The sequence below is a fragment of the Parus major genome, chromosome 4 (assembly GCF_001522545.3).
Source record: "Parus major isolate Abel chromosome 4, Parus_major1.1, whole genome shotgun sequence".
Classification (NCBI taxonomy): domain Eukaryota; kingdom Metazoa; phylum Chordata; class Aves; order Passeriformes; family Paridae; genus Parus; species Parus major.
Genome location: NC_031771.1, coordinates 26,175,937 through 26,193,069, shown reverse-complemented (window position 1 = coordinate 26,193,069; position 17,133 = coordinate 26,175,937). Strand labels below are relative to the sequence as shown.

Here is a 17,133-nt window from a genome sequence, read left to right as displayed (position 1 = left end):
TTAGCATGTAGGACTACATGATAGCTGAATCAGAGAATGGGTCAGATTGGAACAGAACACAGCAGGTCATCTGGTCCAACCTCCCTGCTCAAGAAGGGTCGTCCCAGAGCACCTGGCACAGGATTGTGTCCAGAGGGCTCTTGAGTATCTCCAGTGAAAGAGACCCCACAACCCCTCTGGGCCATCCATTCCCATGCATGGTCACCTGCACAGTAAAGAAGTTCTTCCTCATGTTCAGGTAGAACTTCCTGTACATCAGGTTCTGCCCACTGCCTCCTGTCCTACTGCTTGGCATCACTGAGCAGAGCCTGGCTCCATCCTCTTGGCACCCTCCCTGCAGATACTGACAGACATTGACATGGTCCCCTCTCAGTCTTCTCTTCTTGAGGCTGAACAGGCTAAGGTCTCTCAGCCTTTCCTGCTAAGAGACATGCTCCAGTCTCTTCATATTCTTTGTTACTCTCCACTGGGCCTGCTCTGGGAGCTCCATGTCTCTCTTGTCCTGTGGAGTCTAGAACTGGACACAGCACTCCAGATGTGCCTCACCAGGGCTGGGCAGAGGGGCAGGATCATCTCCCTTCCCCTGCTGGCAGTGCTTTTCCTAATGCACCCAGGATACTGTTGGCCTTGTCCTTCAGACTTGTTTTAAAGAATAGGTAATTGAAACAAGAAATTAAAATAAATTTTTGGGCAGTAGCCTGGAATAAGCATTGTCAGTTATGGATCTTGCGGTAAAATTTGTTGTTGATAACTTGGAAAGACTTGGGTCTTTCTCTCATCATCTTGCTTATAGTAATTCAAAATGTGTAAAGTTCAAAAGAAGGGAAGGCTATTTAGTATTAGTAGATAAATTCTTAATTTTTACCATTACCTTATAGTACTTTCTAGGAGGTTAGTCTGATGCAGAAGCCTGCAACTGAACAGAATAGTGAAATTGGACTTCTCATGGCATAACCTGCATTGCTTCTCCTTCAATCATTAGTCATTGTTAAGAAAATTGTTCTGTGTATTGAAGCTTCTTGGGATTTGAGGGAGTTGATTATTCTTGCTTATTAGAAGTGGTATAAGAGCTGCTTGAAAAAGGGATATTTACTTCAACTGTTTTTAATCACTCAGAGAAAAATGTTCTTTAATAGTAGTCACAGCTTTTGATTCTCACTTTTCTCAGCTTAAATTCTGCTGTCATCTTCTTTTTTAACCACTAGAATGCTTTTCAGTGTAAAGGATATATGTATTTCCATTTGTTGGTGTGTTGTTCCCTATTAGAGGACTCTTCTCAAACAGCTCTGAGGTAGGGAACAATTTGGTACTTGGTATTAATTTCCTGCCCTTCCTCCTGTTTTCATATAACTACATTAATTTTAAATTTGACTAAATTTAGCTGCTATTTGTTCTCAAGGTCTGTTAGCCCACTTCAGTTAAAGATTACCTTTTTTGGTCCATCTTTTCTGCCCTGTGTTCTAAATCACTTTTTTTGTTCTTTTGATGTTTCTGCTCTTCTGTGTGTCTGCTTGTTTGTGCTGCATTTCAGCAACATTTGAGTTGTAGTTTTTGTCCAAGAAATCATGTTACCATTTTGTCAGAAGCTGACGCCAGCCATCTGGTAAAATTGCAACTCACTATTAGCAAAACCTGTAATTTCAGGAAATGTACCCAAAATTACTTTTATGATTAGTGGACAGGAAAGAAACTGAGACAGAGAAGTCAGTTGGGTACTTCAGAAATCATTTTGAGGTTTGCAGGCAAACGTCTTAATGGCAGTGGTCTTGCTGCCAAATGCTGTTTTGCTTTTGCCTTCAGAATAGTTTGCATTAATAATGAGCAGCTCTGCTTGGAAGTTATTCATGTATTGCTCTTAGGATGCAACTTTGCAAAGCAGCACCAGACGAGGTAACAGGCTGTGTGAATGGATATGTAAAGTGGCTCAGCATAACGTGCTGCTAAGGTTTTCCCACTGGAAATGCATCCCAGCCCCAGGGCCCATCAATGTTATGGATGCTGAAGAAAAATTAATGTTTAGGCTGTTTTGGCCATGTAATTCTAGCCTTTGTTTTAAGTCTAGTAGTTGTGAAATAAACCTGTACTGAAAGTAGGCAGGGTTTTTAATCAGCAGTTTGGTTATAATTTGTCTCTGTGTCGCTGTGGGAGCAGAGAGGAGGTGACAGCAGCTCTTGTTTGTGTATATTCCCAGGGAGAGGCAGGCAGCTCACCATGCCCTGGTGGCTGCACTTGTGCTTCATGTTCTGCAGTTGTTGAATGTTAAACTAAGATGGAGTATATTTCTAATTTAAGAAGTAAAGTGATGAGGAATTTACTATCTTCCTAGTGAGCTATTACAGTGAGTAATTATCCTCGTAGTTAATTCCATTTGTATTTTTCTCATTTCAGCATTTAGTGATTGGATCTTGCTTCACATCTATAAGACAAAATCCTTGTTCACCTCGGCAGTTGGCAAGAATGGAATTGTTTCCGCATAGTAATCACATTGTCTGTTTACATAAAATAAATGTTACTGAATGATAGTCCTAGACTTCATGGTTGAGATTTCTGGTTCCATGTGTCGGTACCTATGGCTTAATGGGTGTTAACTCAGCAGTATTTCCATAACACACAAACAGTAATGCTCCAGCACAGCTTAACCAAAGTCCTCTGCTGGAAAGCCAGAGGGTCGTCCTCATTGCTCCTCAGAGTCTTCTCCTGTGGGTGAAAGGCCTTGAGCAGTATAAAACTATCCTAAGCAGTTTTTTGGTCTGGGCAGCTGGGGAGGTCCTTGTATGCAGTGTTGATGATGCTCTAAAACTGACCCCAAGGACTCCTCTTACAGGGAATATAGATGGTCTAGTCAGGACAGAAGGACATTTGAAAATAGAACAAAATGCATAGTAGTACTGTGGAGATGTCAGGGCCAGCTTTGGAAAGCCCTCACAACTTCCACAGACCCACAAACTTCGCTTACTTCTTGAAGAGAAGGTTGAATTCAAAACCAAAATTATCCAAACCTGTTAAGTTTTAAGGAATACTTGGATGCCTTTTGGACTGTATGAGGATTTGTGATTCTTTTTTGTAGAGAAATTCTTCATTGCACATGTATCTATCATGGAAGAGTTTGAATGATTCTCTTGGTACACCTCTAGCTCTTGCCAAGTAGGTATACAACAGCACCTTTGAATTTGAAAGGCATATAAGAAACTGCCTGCCTAGTTTTCTAAACTGAGAATTCTTCAGCCCACATGCTTCTCAAGTAATGTAGCTAAAGATACTCTGTTTATGTTGTTTTAAGTATGATATAATGTTTGCTTTTGGCAAGAAACTTCCTTGTTAGTATGCACAGAAAATGTAGTTTACACGAGGCTGAAGTATTAACTTGCTGTTCTAGATTGAGCAAACAAGGATACTTATTCTATATCTCTACCAGTAGTACTGTAGGCTTCTTGGAGTAATCTAATTAATGGGGAAAACAATAAGCAGGTATTCATTAGTTATTCAAGATAAGAACTTTTCATTTGGAGAGGTAAAAATGTTAATATAAGAACCTATGTAATGGTACACTTATCAAAGTGGAAAGGTTAAGACAGTGCAATTGAAAATTGTGTGCTTAGCTTTTGTACCTCAGAAGTCCTTTCAATGGAAAAATAATCACTGCTTGATATTGAGTGGCAGCATGCAGGATTATATGGAGGATTTGCCTATTTTGTTTTTAATAGTTGCTGAAAAAATTGGCACCCTTTAAATAACTCAAGGCTTTTTTTTCTGCTTTTCCTTTTCTGAGGAAAAGGGGAGACAACTTTCATTAGTTCCACATGACAGTTAACTTGTCAAATTTTATAGCTTAATCCTTCTTTAAAGAGTCTCTTGATAAAAGACAAACCAGCCACCTTCTGCATAGCAGTCATTATGAATATAAATACTAAAAATAACATAATTATTTATATGAACACAGTAAGATTAGTGATAATACAGATCTCCTCCTACTGTGGATTGTTGTCTCCCATGATATCTTCCATGGAATGTGAATTTATTCTACATTATATCCATTCACTGTTCTTGATGAAAACATAAGAATGCAAAATTAAAATTAAAGAGTAAATTTTGTACTTTTGCTGTTAATTTTTCCTTTCAGGGAACTAAGAAATATGACCAGTGTTCCTGAAAAAGTGGCCTGAGTTCCCCACTTCTACAATAACACTTTACTGGCATGTTAATAACTTGTCAGTTGAGATACAGCTTTGAGGAAAAGGACTTCTTCCTTTTAATTTTTTTTTTAATTTTTTGTGTGATTTTTCAATGCAGTTTTCTTATGACTGTATGATGGAGGCTTTCAACAATTTCCTCATGTGTCACTTTCACATTTTCCTTTTATCTCCACCCCATCCTTGCCACAGCATTATACAGTAATTCTCATTTTCTCATGTGTCAAATCAAATTTCAAGGTAAAAGCAGAACTTTTAACTCCTATAAGATATTATTCTCTGATTATTTGCTATGATACTCTTTTTGAAACAAGGAAAATGCAGGCATGTTTTGAAACACTTCAAATACATGAATTAAGCTCATGAATTACTTACAAAGAAATGTTTATAGAAAGAAAAAAAAACCAGTTGCTCTCTTCCTCTTATATGGTGATTGCTTTAATTTGGACTTCAAGTCTCTATTAATACATTTTATAGCATGATTCTTTGTGCTGGAGCAGTAAAAGCCCTTATGACTTCAACTCAGATTATCCCCTCTTTTAGCCAGAGCAGCCCTTGTTTTGAGAATACACAAAGGGAAGAAAAGGCCTTTAGTTTAAAGCATTAAGGTTTGATGCTCCTCTTGCTATTGCAAAGAGAATCTGTGGAATCTGTATCAGCTATAATACATCCAGGTTCTGTGTTTGTGTGTGCCTGAATCTTGTAGGTGGTTGTATGATCACACATACTTTATCATAATCTAAAGTATGTGGTTGCTAAAACTCTTGCTTATGAAAGGTCTATTAATCATCTCTCTTCTACCTCTGGTATTTCTTTATCAAACCACGTAGCCTAAAGTTAATTCTTGTAGCACTTACTCATTTTCTAAACTTCCTTCTGTAGTCTCATTCTCAGGTGGGTTTTGTGTGCTATTTCATAGTTTATCCTGTGTTAAATACTTTATGTATTTGTTCCAGAAGAGGGTAGGATTATGTGATAGGTCTTTCATTCCCAGAGTTAAAGCAGTTTTCTTTTTAATGGTTTCTGAAAGCAAGGGACATGTCTCTGTCATGCTCTCACTACCCATGTATTATCAGATATTGTCTCTCTTTTAAATAAATCTCTTTGTTTTCTGTGGGGAATGGATCAGAACAAAGCAAAGTGTCTGAGACTGTAAAGTAGCAGTGGACACTAAAGGGGATTGGGAAATAGAGGCCTGGGGTTAGAGAGGGAGCCATGTTCAGAGGCAGTCCTAGGAGAAAAAGGGTAAGTTGGATGGTGAAATAGGGAGAGAAGAGGTAAAGTCTCTTGAAATAGGATTGTGGGGTTAAATAGAAGCAGGTGAAGAGGAGGCAGAGACATCTTAGAGTAGACCATGTGTGGTGGGAAACCTGGAAGTGTCTTTGTTCAGAAACATTCAGGAGGAGAGGTCAGGACACCAGGACTCGGTGAAAAGCTTCAGCAGGTTGATGGAAAGTTGGACCTGAATTTCAGTAGAGAGGGAGATAATTAAAACTGGCTGCAAAAGAAGAATAAATACAGCTGGACATAATTAAATTTAAACAGGAAATTTTAATTGTGGTATTTTTAAAATTTAATGACTACTGAATCTATTATTTTGTTTGCTGTCAAATTTATGTTTGACATAAGTAAGTAATTAGAGGAGCACTTTCATTTAATGTTTGTTCTTTGACCACTTTGCACTGAATAAACTACATTAATTGATTGTTAAAGTATATTGAGATAATGAAAAAAGAGCTGGATAATTTCTAATACAACCAAAACATTGCATGTGCTGCTCTAGTAAGTGTTGTCAGAGCTTTGCTGGGACATTAATAGTAAAGGAGGAGCAGAGAATCTTTTTTGCTTCTATTTTGTTCTGGAGCTTGGAGCTGTAAATAATGGAGTTGACTGAGAGATTTGAGGTGTGTATATGTTTGGAAGAAATAGTTTATCATTCTTAGAAAAAGCCTGTGTTCTTGTAGAATGAATTACATTGTTAATGATATATTTTATTTTAAAGAAAAGCTACTGAAAATTTTTAAATCTCGCTTTCAGTCTTACTTTAATCAACATATGTGCTGATGAAATACAGAAGGTTTTTTGTTTTCTTCATCTGTGCAATGTAGTCAACACAGTTTTGTGACTCCATTAATATGATCATGTTTGCTGTCCTTTATAGTGTAGCAAAAATATTCTGTAGCTTTCATTTAAAGCTCATAACTTTCCTTAAATTTGTGGCTTTATCTGGAGCCAGATAAAGGTCCTTCATTAGGTCCTTGCATGAGAATAATTGTCCACTACCATAACCTATAAAAGAAGGTGGTAGATTCTTCATTTGAGTTTCGTATTTCAGTTATTGCATGTTGGCTGCTTTGGTTTGTTACTTAGCTATTATTCAAAATCCTTCCCATATACAAACTGTGTAGCCAGTAATCAGACCAATATATTAAGTGTTTTCTTAAAGACATCATGTATGTGTCTTGCTCATAGTGTTTTACAACGTTAGCTATCATGGCCGTAACTCATATTCTAAATACATATTTCTCTTTGTTAAAACACGGTTCACAGTCTCAGTGTTAACTCATTTATTTATACCTGCTTGATGCTGCATTTAAGTCCCCTTTTCATGCATGTTTTTTCAAATGGGCTTAGCAGGCGTTAGATGGGCTTGCTTGTTAGTTGTACTTGCACTTTGTAGTAGTTTGGGCTTGGATCAAGTGCACCTTTTAAAGCCTAATTCTTGATTGTCCACGCCTGCTCCCCAATAGAATAAGCTGAAGCTCAGAGGTGTCTCAGAACACCTTCTGGGTGAAACTAAAGCAGAAGGTATGCTGCAACTGTGAGGGTCATTTTAGGCTTGGGGGGGGGAATGGGTTTGGGGAGATCTGGAAATAAATCACTTTCTCTCCCCAGAGCTGGTATCTGTGGGCACTGTGTGTCAGCTTTTCATCTCTGCCCTGACAGTGCTGTGCTGCTCACTTGTGAGCACCAATGCCCCGGTGCTGTTCTTGGGCACTTTGTGCTTAGAAGGGTCTTATGCTTTGTTTTTCAGAAGGTAGATTTGGATGCTGAAATCTTAGGAGATCCTTTGCTTGTCTGGGATGTCCCTATTTTGCTTTTTATTTACCTCAATTCAGTATTGCACAGTTAAATAATGCAATAAAAAGCTCATATATGTTCCAGTGTTAGGATTTAGTCAAATGTCTACAGAAGATTTTGTGTTATTTCAATTGTTTTTGTCCACTTAATCTGTAATCTCAAGAGATTTGTTATAGGAGCATCCACTGGCCATAAACCTTGTTGTGTCTGTAGCTATACTGTCTTTTCACTAAATGCTGTCATGATACTTGATACAGGTCAGTCTAATACATTAATTTCCAAGTTAATTCTTTAAAACCTTTTCACAACAATCTGTTGTATTTTGTTAAAAAACAAACTCCAGCACTCCCTGATTTCCACTTCCCTACAACTATCTCATTTCATTTTTTCTTTACAGTTTCAAGTGATAAAAATAGAAAAATTAAAACAAGCAGTACTGACAGAAATTTCATTTTCCCATAGTTATGTGGCTTCATAGGTTAAAAATACTTAACGACTTTTTATCTGTATTAGCAGGATAGAGATATTTAAGCAATAAAGCAGGAAATGAAGTGGTCATCCTCACAGTACAGAATACAACCTGTTGTGGCAGATAACCCTGAGCAGTATCTTTTAATTGTCTGGCATTGCTTGGCATTTCTTGCTTTGATCAACTGTTGTTCATACTTATTTTTATAATTTATTTTCTGTGAAAATGTAATGGATTAAGCTGAAGAATTATGCTTAAACAGCATTTAATCTTCAGTAGAGGTGGGGGCTGCATGCAGTCTTCAGTAGACCTGTGGGATGCTTTCATCAGCTCTGTTGGATCAGTCTGGACACTTCAGTTTTCCTTAGGGGTTTCTGGCATTTTGTTTTCCCATAAAATACAAGTATTAAGAAACTTACCTGGGAATCGCCAAGTTAGTTCATTGGCCAAGCTCAATGAGTTTTTCATGTTTATGCAAAGTTTTGCCAGTTGCATTACTATGTTTTGGTGTCTGTCTGAAAAAAAAAATCTTTGTGGACCTAGGCAGGTAGGAAAAACAACAGCTTTCCTCAGTGATTTTTAGGGTTTTTAGTTGATCTGAGTAATTTTTGGTCTCTGACTGTATAAATGAAAGAGACACTGTAGTAGCTGAAAACACATTATTTCAGTTCTCTGGAAGTTGATTTCTAAGTACACTTCTTCCTGCAAAATAATAATTCTTTCTTTTTCTTTATCTGCCTTATATATGGAAATTATTGTATCTTGTGTATTAGCTGACAGTAGTTAATTCTGAAAGTACTTACATGACAGAAGGCAGCTTTAATGTTTCAAATCTCTCAGATAATGTACATCCATCTGTTCTTTAGCAAATGCATCACCTCTCTGCATACTGATGATTTCTGATGTAGCACTGCTTGTAATTAAATTTTGATAATGCATTTTACAGGCTTCTTGAAAAAACAGGTTGAGTTTATTAATGTAAATCCAGAGTAAAATGGAAACTACTAATGACTGAAGCTAATTTCATGAACTGATGGTCACTCAAAAATGTAGGAAAAATTAAAAATATATACTAGTACTTATGTACATTTTTAATTGGCTAATTTCATTTAGGTATAATAACAGTAACAACAGAGATATTTTTGTCACTTAAACATTTACCATATTCTTGCATTTGATTACTTTAATGTTTCACAGCTGACCTTTTTTATGTTGGTTGCTTACAGATACAAATTGGAAGTATGTATTAAATTATTGAAACAAGTGCAGCATTTGCAGTTTTATCAAGTGCATACTAAACCAGTAATTGCATATATAATGCTGCTGATACTGAAAAAAATGCAATTAAACTTTTAAGCTACACTCATGGCTACTTAGAGAAACATTTGTGGTGGAAATTGTAATTTCTAGATTGAGAAGATGTAAACTTCTTGTTCAGCTTTTTCAGCTTTTCTTATTTCCCTACTGATTTCTACTTTTTTTTTTCCTACTGATTTTTACATGATTTAGTGCTTCAAATTTCCAAGCTGAGAAAATAAGGTGTAATATTATTTCATTCATAATGCCGAAGCTATGTAACAAGCCTGACATGTAAGTTGTATTACCATCAGATGATATATGCGACTAAATTTGACTTTTGATGAAATGTTATTAAATGTCACTCCCACATGCTGAGGTTTCTGAGCTTTGGGGGAAGATGTTAAATGAAAACATTTCTCTTAGAGCACACTCTTCATGGCATCTTTCTTAAGTGCTCCTTTCTGTACACGGAAAAACAAACACATCTGCTTTTTCTAACACTTGAATATAACAACACAGACATTATTAGCTTCTGGTTTGGGTCACGTGCACCCAAGTGTCCTAAAGCTTTTTTTCCATGGAAAAATCAAGAGTCAGCACAGTGTCTGCTTCCTTCCATTGAATTTGTGGCACTTAATTGTCTTTTAGTGTTAGCTTCTCATTCACTGACTGGAACTTAATGGATACTTACTTTGAACACGTATTTCAGTGATCTTATAAGGTTTTATTTGGAGGAATCATCACCTGGGTAGATACATGGAAATTTGAGAACCCTGTCTTTGGGATGTAAGTAGAGTTGCCCTAAGGCAGAAAGGTGCAGAGAAGTGCAGAATCCCAGCTATGAATCTTTCTCAGAGAAAGAGTGGAAAAACACCTATAAATGTGTTTTTGTGCATTTTATGGTACAACACCGAGAATTACAGTAGAGCTATGGTTTCTAGTACTTTGTTCCCTGCTAACCAATGAGGTGAATGTTTTTGCAAATGCCATGGAGCAAAGTTAGGGCTTATCTGTTCCTTCTCCATCATATAAGACCTTAGGTTTTTTTGTTTTTAAAAAAACCAAAAAACAACAAAAACTATAAGAGATAGGTGACTTAAGAAAAAGGAAGGAGTGGTGGGGAAGGTTCAAAGATTATCATCCTGTGCTGAAGTACTCATGGAAACATCCTTTACTGCTCCTACTCCAAGGAGACTCAGAAGTTATATTCCCATCCAGTATTTGTGGTGTTGTGCTTTCTGAATCTCTCCGCCACAGTGTGGCCTGGAGAGCTTGTGGGGTGGGCTGTGGGATACTGAGGACTCGTACACAATGACAAAGCTGATTTCTCTCTGCACACATTTTCATGTACTGCTTTCATAGCCTGTGAATCTGGCTACTTGTTGAGATGTGTCTGATTTCATCTACTCAACACATTGCTTGAATCTAGGGAAACCAGTCTGGATGTGCCAGCCTCATATAGCTGGAAATCTGATACCCAATTTAATAATGAATTAGTCTGTGTTATAGCTCCATGTTCATATTTATTGCTTGGAGGCACATGGGTAGCTGAATGCATGAATAATTTTGAAATTGCATTAGAATTTTTCAGTTTCTATTAAAATGCACCTAATCTTGGCCTTTTTTAACCTCTCAGAGACTCATTTAACAATTGTAGCTTCTTAGACTTTGGAGAACTTTACTACTAACAGTCTTTTTTTTTTTTTTCAGGTGTGCGGTTCAGGTTTTTTCAGGTGTGTGGACATTTCTGGGCCACACAGGTTGCCTGGTGATGTCTCCTTTTGACCACTGGGCATCTCTCTGGCCAACTTAAGGCTTGATAGTGATAAGGCTGTATTCTTTAATGGGTGTTCTTTTTATTAATCTAAAAGGAAATTAGAGTAACAAGAAATTAAGCTTTCAGTTATTTCTGAAAATATGCTGCTCTTAATGCATAAGACCAAAAGCTGGTTGTTTTTTTGTGGTTTTTTTTTTTTAAATAATATACAAAGTCTGTAATCAAATGAGAAGGAAAATAAATACCATTTGAAATGATCTGTGTGTAATTTTTTGCAAGTGTCTTCTGTTAACATGAATGTTAGTAGTTCTTGTGTATTCTCTAGAAAGGCAACTAGTTCTTCGGAATTTTGCAGAATCTGGTGCTTAAAGAGACTATGATCAGACTGTTTGACAGGATAAGCAATTCTCTTGCTAGAAAGTTGTCTGCAGGTTTTTCTTGGTTTTTCTAGTTGTGTGTCAAGTAGAAATTATTCCTTGTTTCCTGGAAGTTTTTACTTGTCATGAAATAGGTTTTTACTGCTTTATCTAATTAAAAAAATGTAACTTTATTAATTTTCCACTTTTTCTTTATCTCCTTACCTTAGAATGTGAAAGCATTTGCATCTTCAGATAGCCTAGCCAAGGTCCAAGAAGTAGCAAGCTGGCTTTTGGAAATGAATCAGGAACTGCTCTCTGTGGGCAGCAAGAGGCGACGAACTGGTGGATCTCTTCGAGGTAATGCTTCCTCAAGCCAAGTAGATGAGGAGCAGATGAATCGGGTCGTAGAAGAGGAGGAGCAGCAGCAAAGACGACAACAAGAGGAGCAGCACATTGGGAGGAATGGGGAGATAGGAGGAGAAGAATCTGGATTTGATGACAGGCATGAGTCTCAGCAGGAGCAGTTAGAAGAAAATAATAATAGACTTATTACAGTGGATGAAGATTCCACTTGTAACCAAGAGGAAGATGACGATGAACATGCTGGTGATCAAGAGGAGGAGGTGGAAGAGGAGGAGGAAATGGACCAGGACAGTGATGATTTCGATCAGTCTGATGACAGCAGCAGAGAAGATGAACATGCTAACAGTAATAGTGTCACAAATTCCAATAGCCTCATGGACTTGCCCATTCACCAGTCATCGCCATTCTACATGAAGACAAAGGTGAGAAGCTACATTTTTTTGTGCTCTTAATCTTCATTAACTTGGGATTTTGGAAAAAAAATGGCATATTTAGCATAAACTAAACTTTTACAATGAAGCAAAGATTTTATTCCCTAAAGAGTTTACAGTGAAGAATTTATGTAGTTCACAAAAACTATGCTGTTTTAGATGTTAATAATAGAAATATTTGCATGCATTTGACATGAACAAATACCCTATATATTTTAAGGAATAGCATTCTGATGACTATGGTCAAAATACCAAGATGTTTCTTTATAAATATTTTTACTAAAGACCCTCCTGGTGTTTTTTATGACATTTTTCTTCTCCAAGTGAGCTGGAAGGGAAGGTAAGCAATCTTACATGTGTTGTGTTCTCAGACAAGATCTGCTTCATTTAGGTGCAAACATTGTAATGAAAAAATAGGGTGGACTGTTAAAGAAACATGAAGTTCTTCCTTCTGGCCTGCTGAGTTCCTTGACAAAATAGAGGTTTAAAAAACTGTGATAGCCAGTCATTCAGTTAGGAAGTCATTACATAATGTCTTATGGTATCCTGCTTGTTAGGACCTTGAAACTGTGTGCTGCTTGTTGAAAACTTCAGATTTGCAGTAAGAATCTGGAAATTAATCTTCATACTTTTATTTCTGTTTATATCATCTAACATTTTAGATTTAAAAGAAGTTACTGAGTTATTGGCTGCAGTGTACATTTGTGGTTCATTATATTCCAAGTTCTTTGGGAAGGAAGAATTCTATTAACTCGTAGGAGCAGCAAAATAATGAATGCAGTGATATTGACTAGTTAGAAAGAGGAGCAGGCCAATGCTCTTCTGGAAGAATGCTCTTCCTAAGTCTGTGAACTAATTTATTTTTCTTACTAATTAATTGTTAATAGAACACCTAGCCTCCTCTCACCTTTAAAAAAAAATAAATCAAAAAACTCCTCAAACTTTTAAATTTTACTTCAAAAAAATACTTAAAACCTGATATAAAATAAAACAAACCACAAAAAAGTCAGTTAATATAATTTAACAGGTTGAGTATGAGCATAAGTGTATAGAGATGGATAATCAATATTGAAGATGCACCTGAACAAGTAAATAGGGTGAACATTTGCTTCTGGAATCTGCAACAACATTTTTGTTCATAACAACAGTACATGTACTTCCATGTTGAAAGTATCTCAGCCAACATCTTTGATTTTTGTAAAGTTGTAATGTGTTCACATGAGTCTTTTATGTAATTTTATATTTACAATTCCACTCTTCAAGGTACTGAAGTATATGCTTTCTAACTCGGAGTGAAATGCTGTCATATTTCATAGAACTGAATTGGATTTTCAACTGAAATCCTTGGTTTTATTTCAACGCATTGGTTTTCCTGGATATAGTGTGCTTTACTGAGTATCATATAACAACTTGCAGCCAGTATGGACAATATTTCATGTAGGAAATTCTTATACTCAAAACTGTGTTTTTAAGTCTCTGAATTGGAAACTTGCTGAAGTGCTTTTTAAGTAACTGTACTCAAAATATGTAAAGACAGAGCAGAGCATAATTTGCAGTGGTGGCCATTTCTGAAGCTTTTTTATAGACTTCAATAATGACTGTAGCTTTTTCTTCCTTTTCTTGAGGCATATTTGACATAAACTGAAACAAGCCAGCTTAGCCTGAAGGAAGATGTCTGAAAGATCTTTGTACAGGTGCAAAATTTATGTGTGGACTCACAGTTGCTCTGTATATTTGACGCCGGGCTGGCCGTTTTTGTCTGTGCTCTGTCCTCGGGCTGTGCTTCTGCAAGAATTGTTGGGCAGCCAGGTAGAAAACCGTATTTGGGAATTTTTTCATGGTGCAGCTCTGTTTTAGGAAGTTTCAACTGTGTACCTGAAGTATCAGCACAGGTTAGAAAGCTGCTTGAGCTGGAACTGCTCAGCACAATGGTTACACATTAGAACCAACAGCATGCAACATTAATGTTACCAATTAATTAATAAACCAATATTTAACCAGAGGAACACATTCTTTGTTACAAAGTGTTGTGGAAATACATCTGTGAGAGCATGAATGAATTACCAGAGTAAAAATAAGCATGACTAATTAATACACTGTTCTCGAGAAGTAAAGGGAGTGTCATCAGCTATATTTACAAGTGATTTCTGCTTCTACCTGTTGAGGACAAAGTCATCCTAGGAGACTTGAACCTGGTGGACTTATTTTTAGCTTTTCAGACATGTTTCTCAGTGTTTGTAGCGATTGCAGTTCTCATAACTCTGGCTGAATTACCTTGCTGTGTGCTGCAACTCTGTGAAACTTGCTTTGTGCCACCATTCTAAGGCAGTGATGGCTGCATGCCCTACCTCATGTTTGTGTGTCAGATGTGAACCTGGCTCCTCAGGAGCATTCCTGGTGCAACACAGTTTGTTCTGCTTGTACATATGGGCAGAACACTTTCACCACTACCAAACACCAGGAGGTAATAGTGAGTCTGAACAAAATAGCAGCTGCTACTATTGTAGGTGTTGTGCAGCTCATCTTAGTTTTTTATCTCTGTTCTTTATCCTTCTACTTTTTCTTCCTTTCTTCATAAACTACTGAATAAAGTTTTTCTCTAATCTGCCTTTTTTTTTGGTTTGTTTGTTGACCTGCAGAATCCTGTGTGGCTAAGGAAGGAAATGTCATATTTCCCCTATAACACCACACAGTAAGCTGCTTGGGTTTCCTGCCTGTCACCTTAGTAGCAGCAAGCATGCTGTGCTCTACCTGAAAAACATCATCAGAGGCATAAACCCACTGTATTTATATAAAAATAATTTTTACAGATACTCATGTTTTATATGTTTATATAGTAGATATAAAAATATATAAAATATATAACGTATTTGCCTCATACTACTGCTCTGTGCAAATAACTGATATAATTGCTGCCATAATGTTGTGAAAATGTTATGAGTAAAGGGCATGGGCACTTGAAATGAGAAGGCCAGTGGTTCAAGAGAGACTTCATTGCATTCACCAACACCACACAGGAATGCAGAAGGATCCTTGTGTTATTTCATGATTTCCTGCATAAAATATTAGGCTGCTTTGTATTGACTTCTCTGCAAATTAAAACTTATTTTTAGAAAAATGGCACTGTTTGAAAACAGGAAAATGTGCAGCAAGGCAAATCTCTCTCAAGCCTAGTTTAATAGTTTGTTAGTTATCATCAGTGTTTAAACATCCCCACTTTTAGTCTGCCTTCTTCCTGTTGTCTGACTTTTTCTGACTATTACAATTTTGTTTTATGTTCATGTTGTATTGAAGAGCTGTTTAAGAAATATGTTTTTTTTCTCCCCATATGTTAAGCAATCAAGTTCTTCCCTGAAAGATCTCTTAAATGTAAATAATAAGGACAATGTGTCCGTTTGGCATGTTTTTCTGTTTTTTGTTCTTGTTATGATACTTCTCTGAGCACTCTGGCGTTGGAACATTTGTCTTGAATCACAGATTTCTCTATATCTTGATCAACAATCTGGATGAGGAGACTGAGTGCACCCTCAGTCAGTTTGCAGGTGACGTCAAGTTGGTTGGAAGTGTTGATCTGGAGGGTAGGAAGGCTCCACAGAGGTCTGGACAGTCTGGATTGATGATGGGTCAAGACCAGTTGTATGAGGCTCAACAAGGCCAAATGGCAGATCCTGCTCTTGGCTCACATCAGCCACAGACACTGCTACAGGCTTGGGCAGAGTGGCTGGAAAGCTGCCCAGCAGAAAAGGAGCTGGGGGTGCTGCTGGAGAGCAGCTGAACAGGAGCCAGCTGTGCCCAGGTGGCCAAGAAGGCCAATGGCATCCTGGCCTGTGTCAGCAATGCTGTGGCCAGCAGGAGCAGGATCATCCTCCTGTTCTTGGCACTGATGAGGCCACACCTCAAACCCTGTGTTCCCTTCTGGACCCCTCATTACAGGAAGGACATTGAGGTGCTGGAGAGAGTCCAGGGAAGGGCAATGATATTAGTGAAGGGTCTGGAGCATGAGTCCTGTGAGGAGCAGCTGAGGGAGCTGGGGCTGTTTATCCCAGAGGAGGCTCAGGAGAGACCTTATCAGTCTCTACAAATATCTGAAAGGAGGTTGTGGCAGGTGAGGGTTGGCCTCTTCTCCCAGGTAACAAGAGGAATTGGACTAAAGTTTCACTAAGGGAGATTTAGATTGGATATTAGGATGCACTCCATCTGGGAAAGGGTTGTCAAACACTGGGATGGGCTCCTCTGGGAGGTGGTTGAGTTACCATCCTTGGCGGTATTTAAAAGACATGTAGATGTAGCACTTAGGGACATGGTTTAGTGTTTGACTTGTGGTAGTGTTAGCTTAATGGTTGGACTTGATAATCTTATGAGACCCTTTCCAACCTAAATGATTCTATGATATCAGAACTGCAATTTAAACTCAGTAGCAGCTGTGCCAAGGGCAGTTAAAATTTTTTATGCAATGTATTTACCTATTTATATATCAAATAACTCCATGGATTGGGATTTCATGTTTGACTGATTTGTATAATATAATGCAAGCCTTTTTCAGAGAGCTTTCTGTTCTGTAAGGTTGGCCTGTGTCCTTTGTACCTACAGAGCTGATGCTCAGTTGTGTTAAAGTGGCTGGAGTTTTCTCACGTCAGATCCTTTTTACTGTTTATTAATTTTTACTCCAGCTGATCTGTCTTGTCAAATGTTGTTGTATCTGTTTTAAGAATACTAAATAGCACAAGAGGGCTAAGTAAATATATATGTATATATGTATATAGCAGTCTGACAAGAACATGTTCTTGATGCTGATTGGTTCTTCACTGATTGCATTGTATTTGTGGCATCCATTTCCAGTGCTCTGGGATGACTTTGTATTAGTTGAGTTCTGTTGGGTAGCAATTAACCACAACATAAGCAAACAAATACTCTTATATCCCCTATTTCATAGCAACTGCACTTAAATGCTCTTATCCCTCTGCATGTGGGATTCTGTTGCAATGCAAGGACAAGAATGTATTACTGGCAGTTGCTGTCACTGTGAAATAGCTCATGTGAATTATCATTCTTGCTTACTTGAGAATTAAATTTTTTGTCTACCTGTGCTCATACTCTAGAAATTGTAGTACTGGCAGCTATATCATGCCAGCAATATTTTATTCTTATCAAAATTGGTGTTTAT

At 37.5% G+C, this 17,133-nt stretch overlaps 1 protein-coding gene across 5 annotated transcripts in view; it reads left to right on the top strand.

The window, feature by feature from the left end:
• The first annotated feature begins 11,381 nt into the window (after window positions 1-11,381).
• FBXW7 (F-box and WD repeat domain containing 7) overlaps window positions 11,382-17,133 on the top strand; it is a 99,004-nt gene continuing 93,252 nt past the window's right edge. For 2 of the 5 annotated variants that reach the window (XM_033513514.1, XM_033513513.1), the window contains exon 1: window positions 11,383-11,960. In XM_033513514.1, coding sequence (XP_033369405.1) covers window positions 11,472-11,960 — 489 coding nt within the window. In that variant the 5' untranslated portion in view covers window positions 11,383-11,471. Of the gene's footprint in view, window positions 11,961-17,133 lie in introns of all 5 variants that reach the window. The other 3 variants (XM_033513512.1, XR_001521079.2, XM_015624906.2) reach the window with 3 other exon arrangements.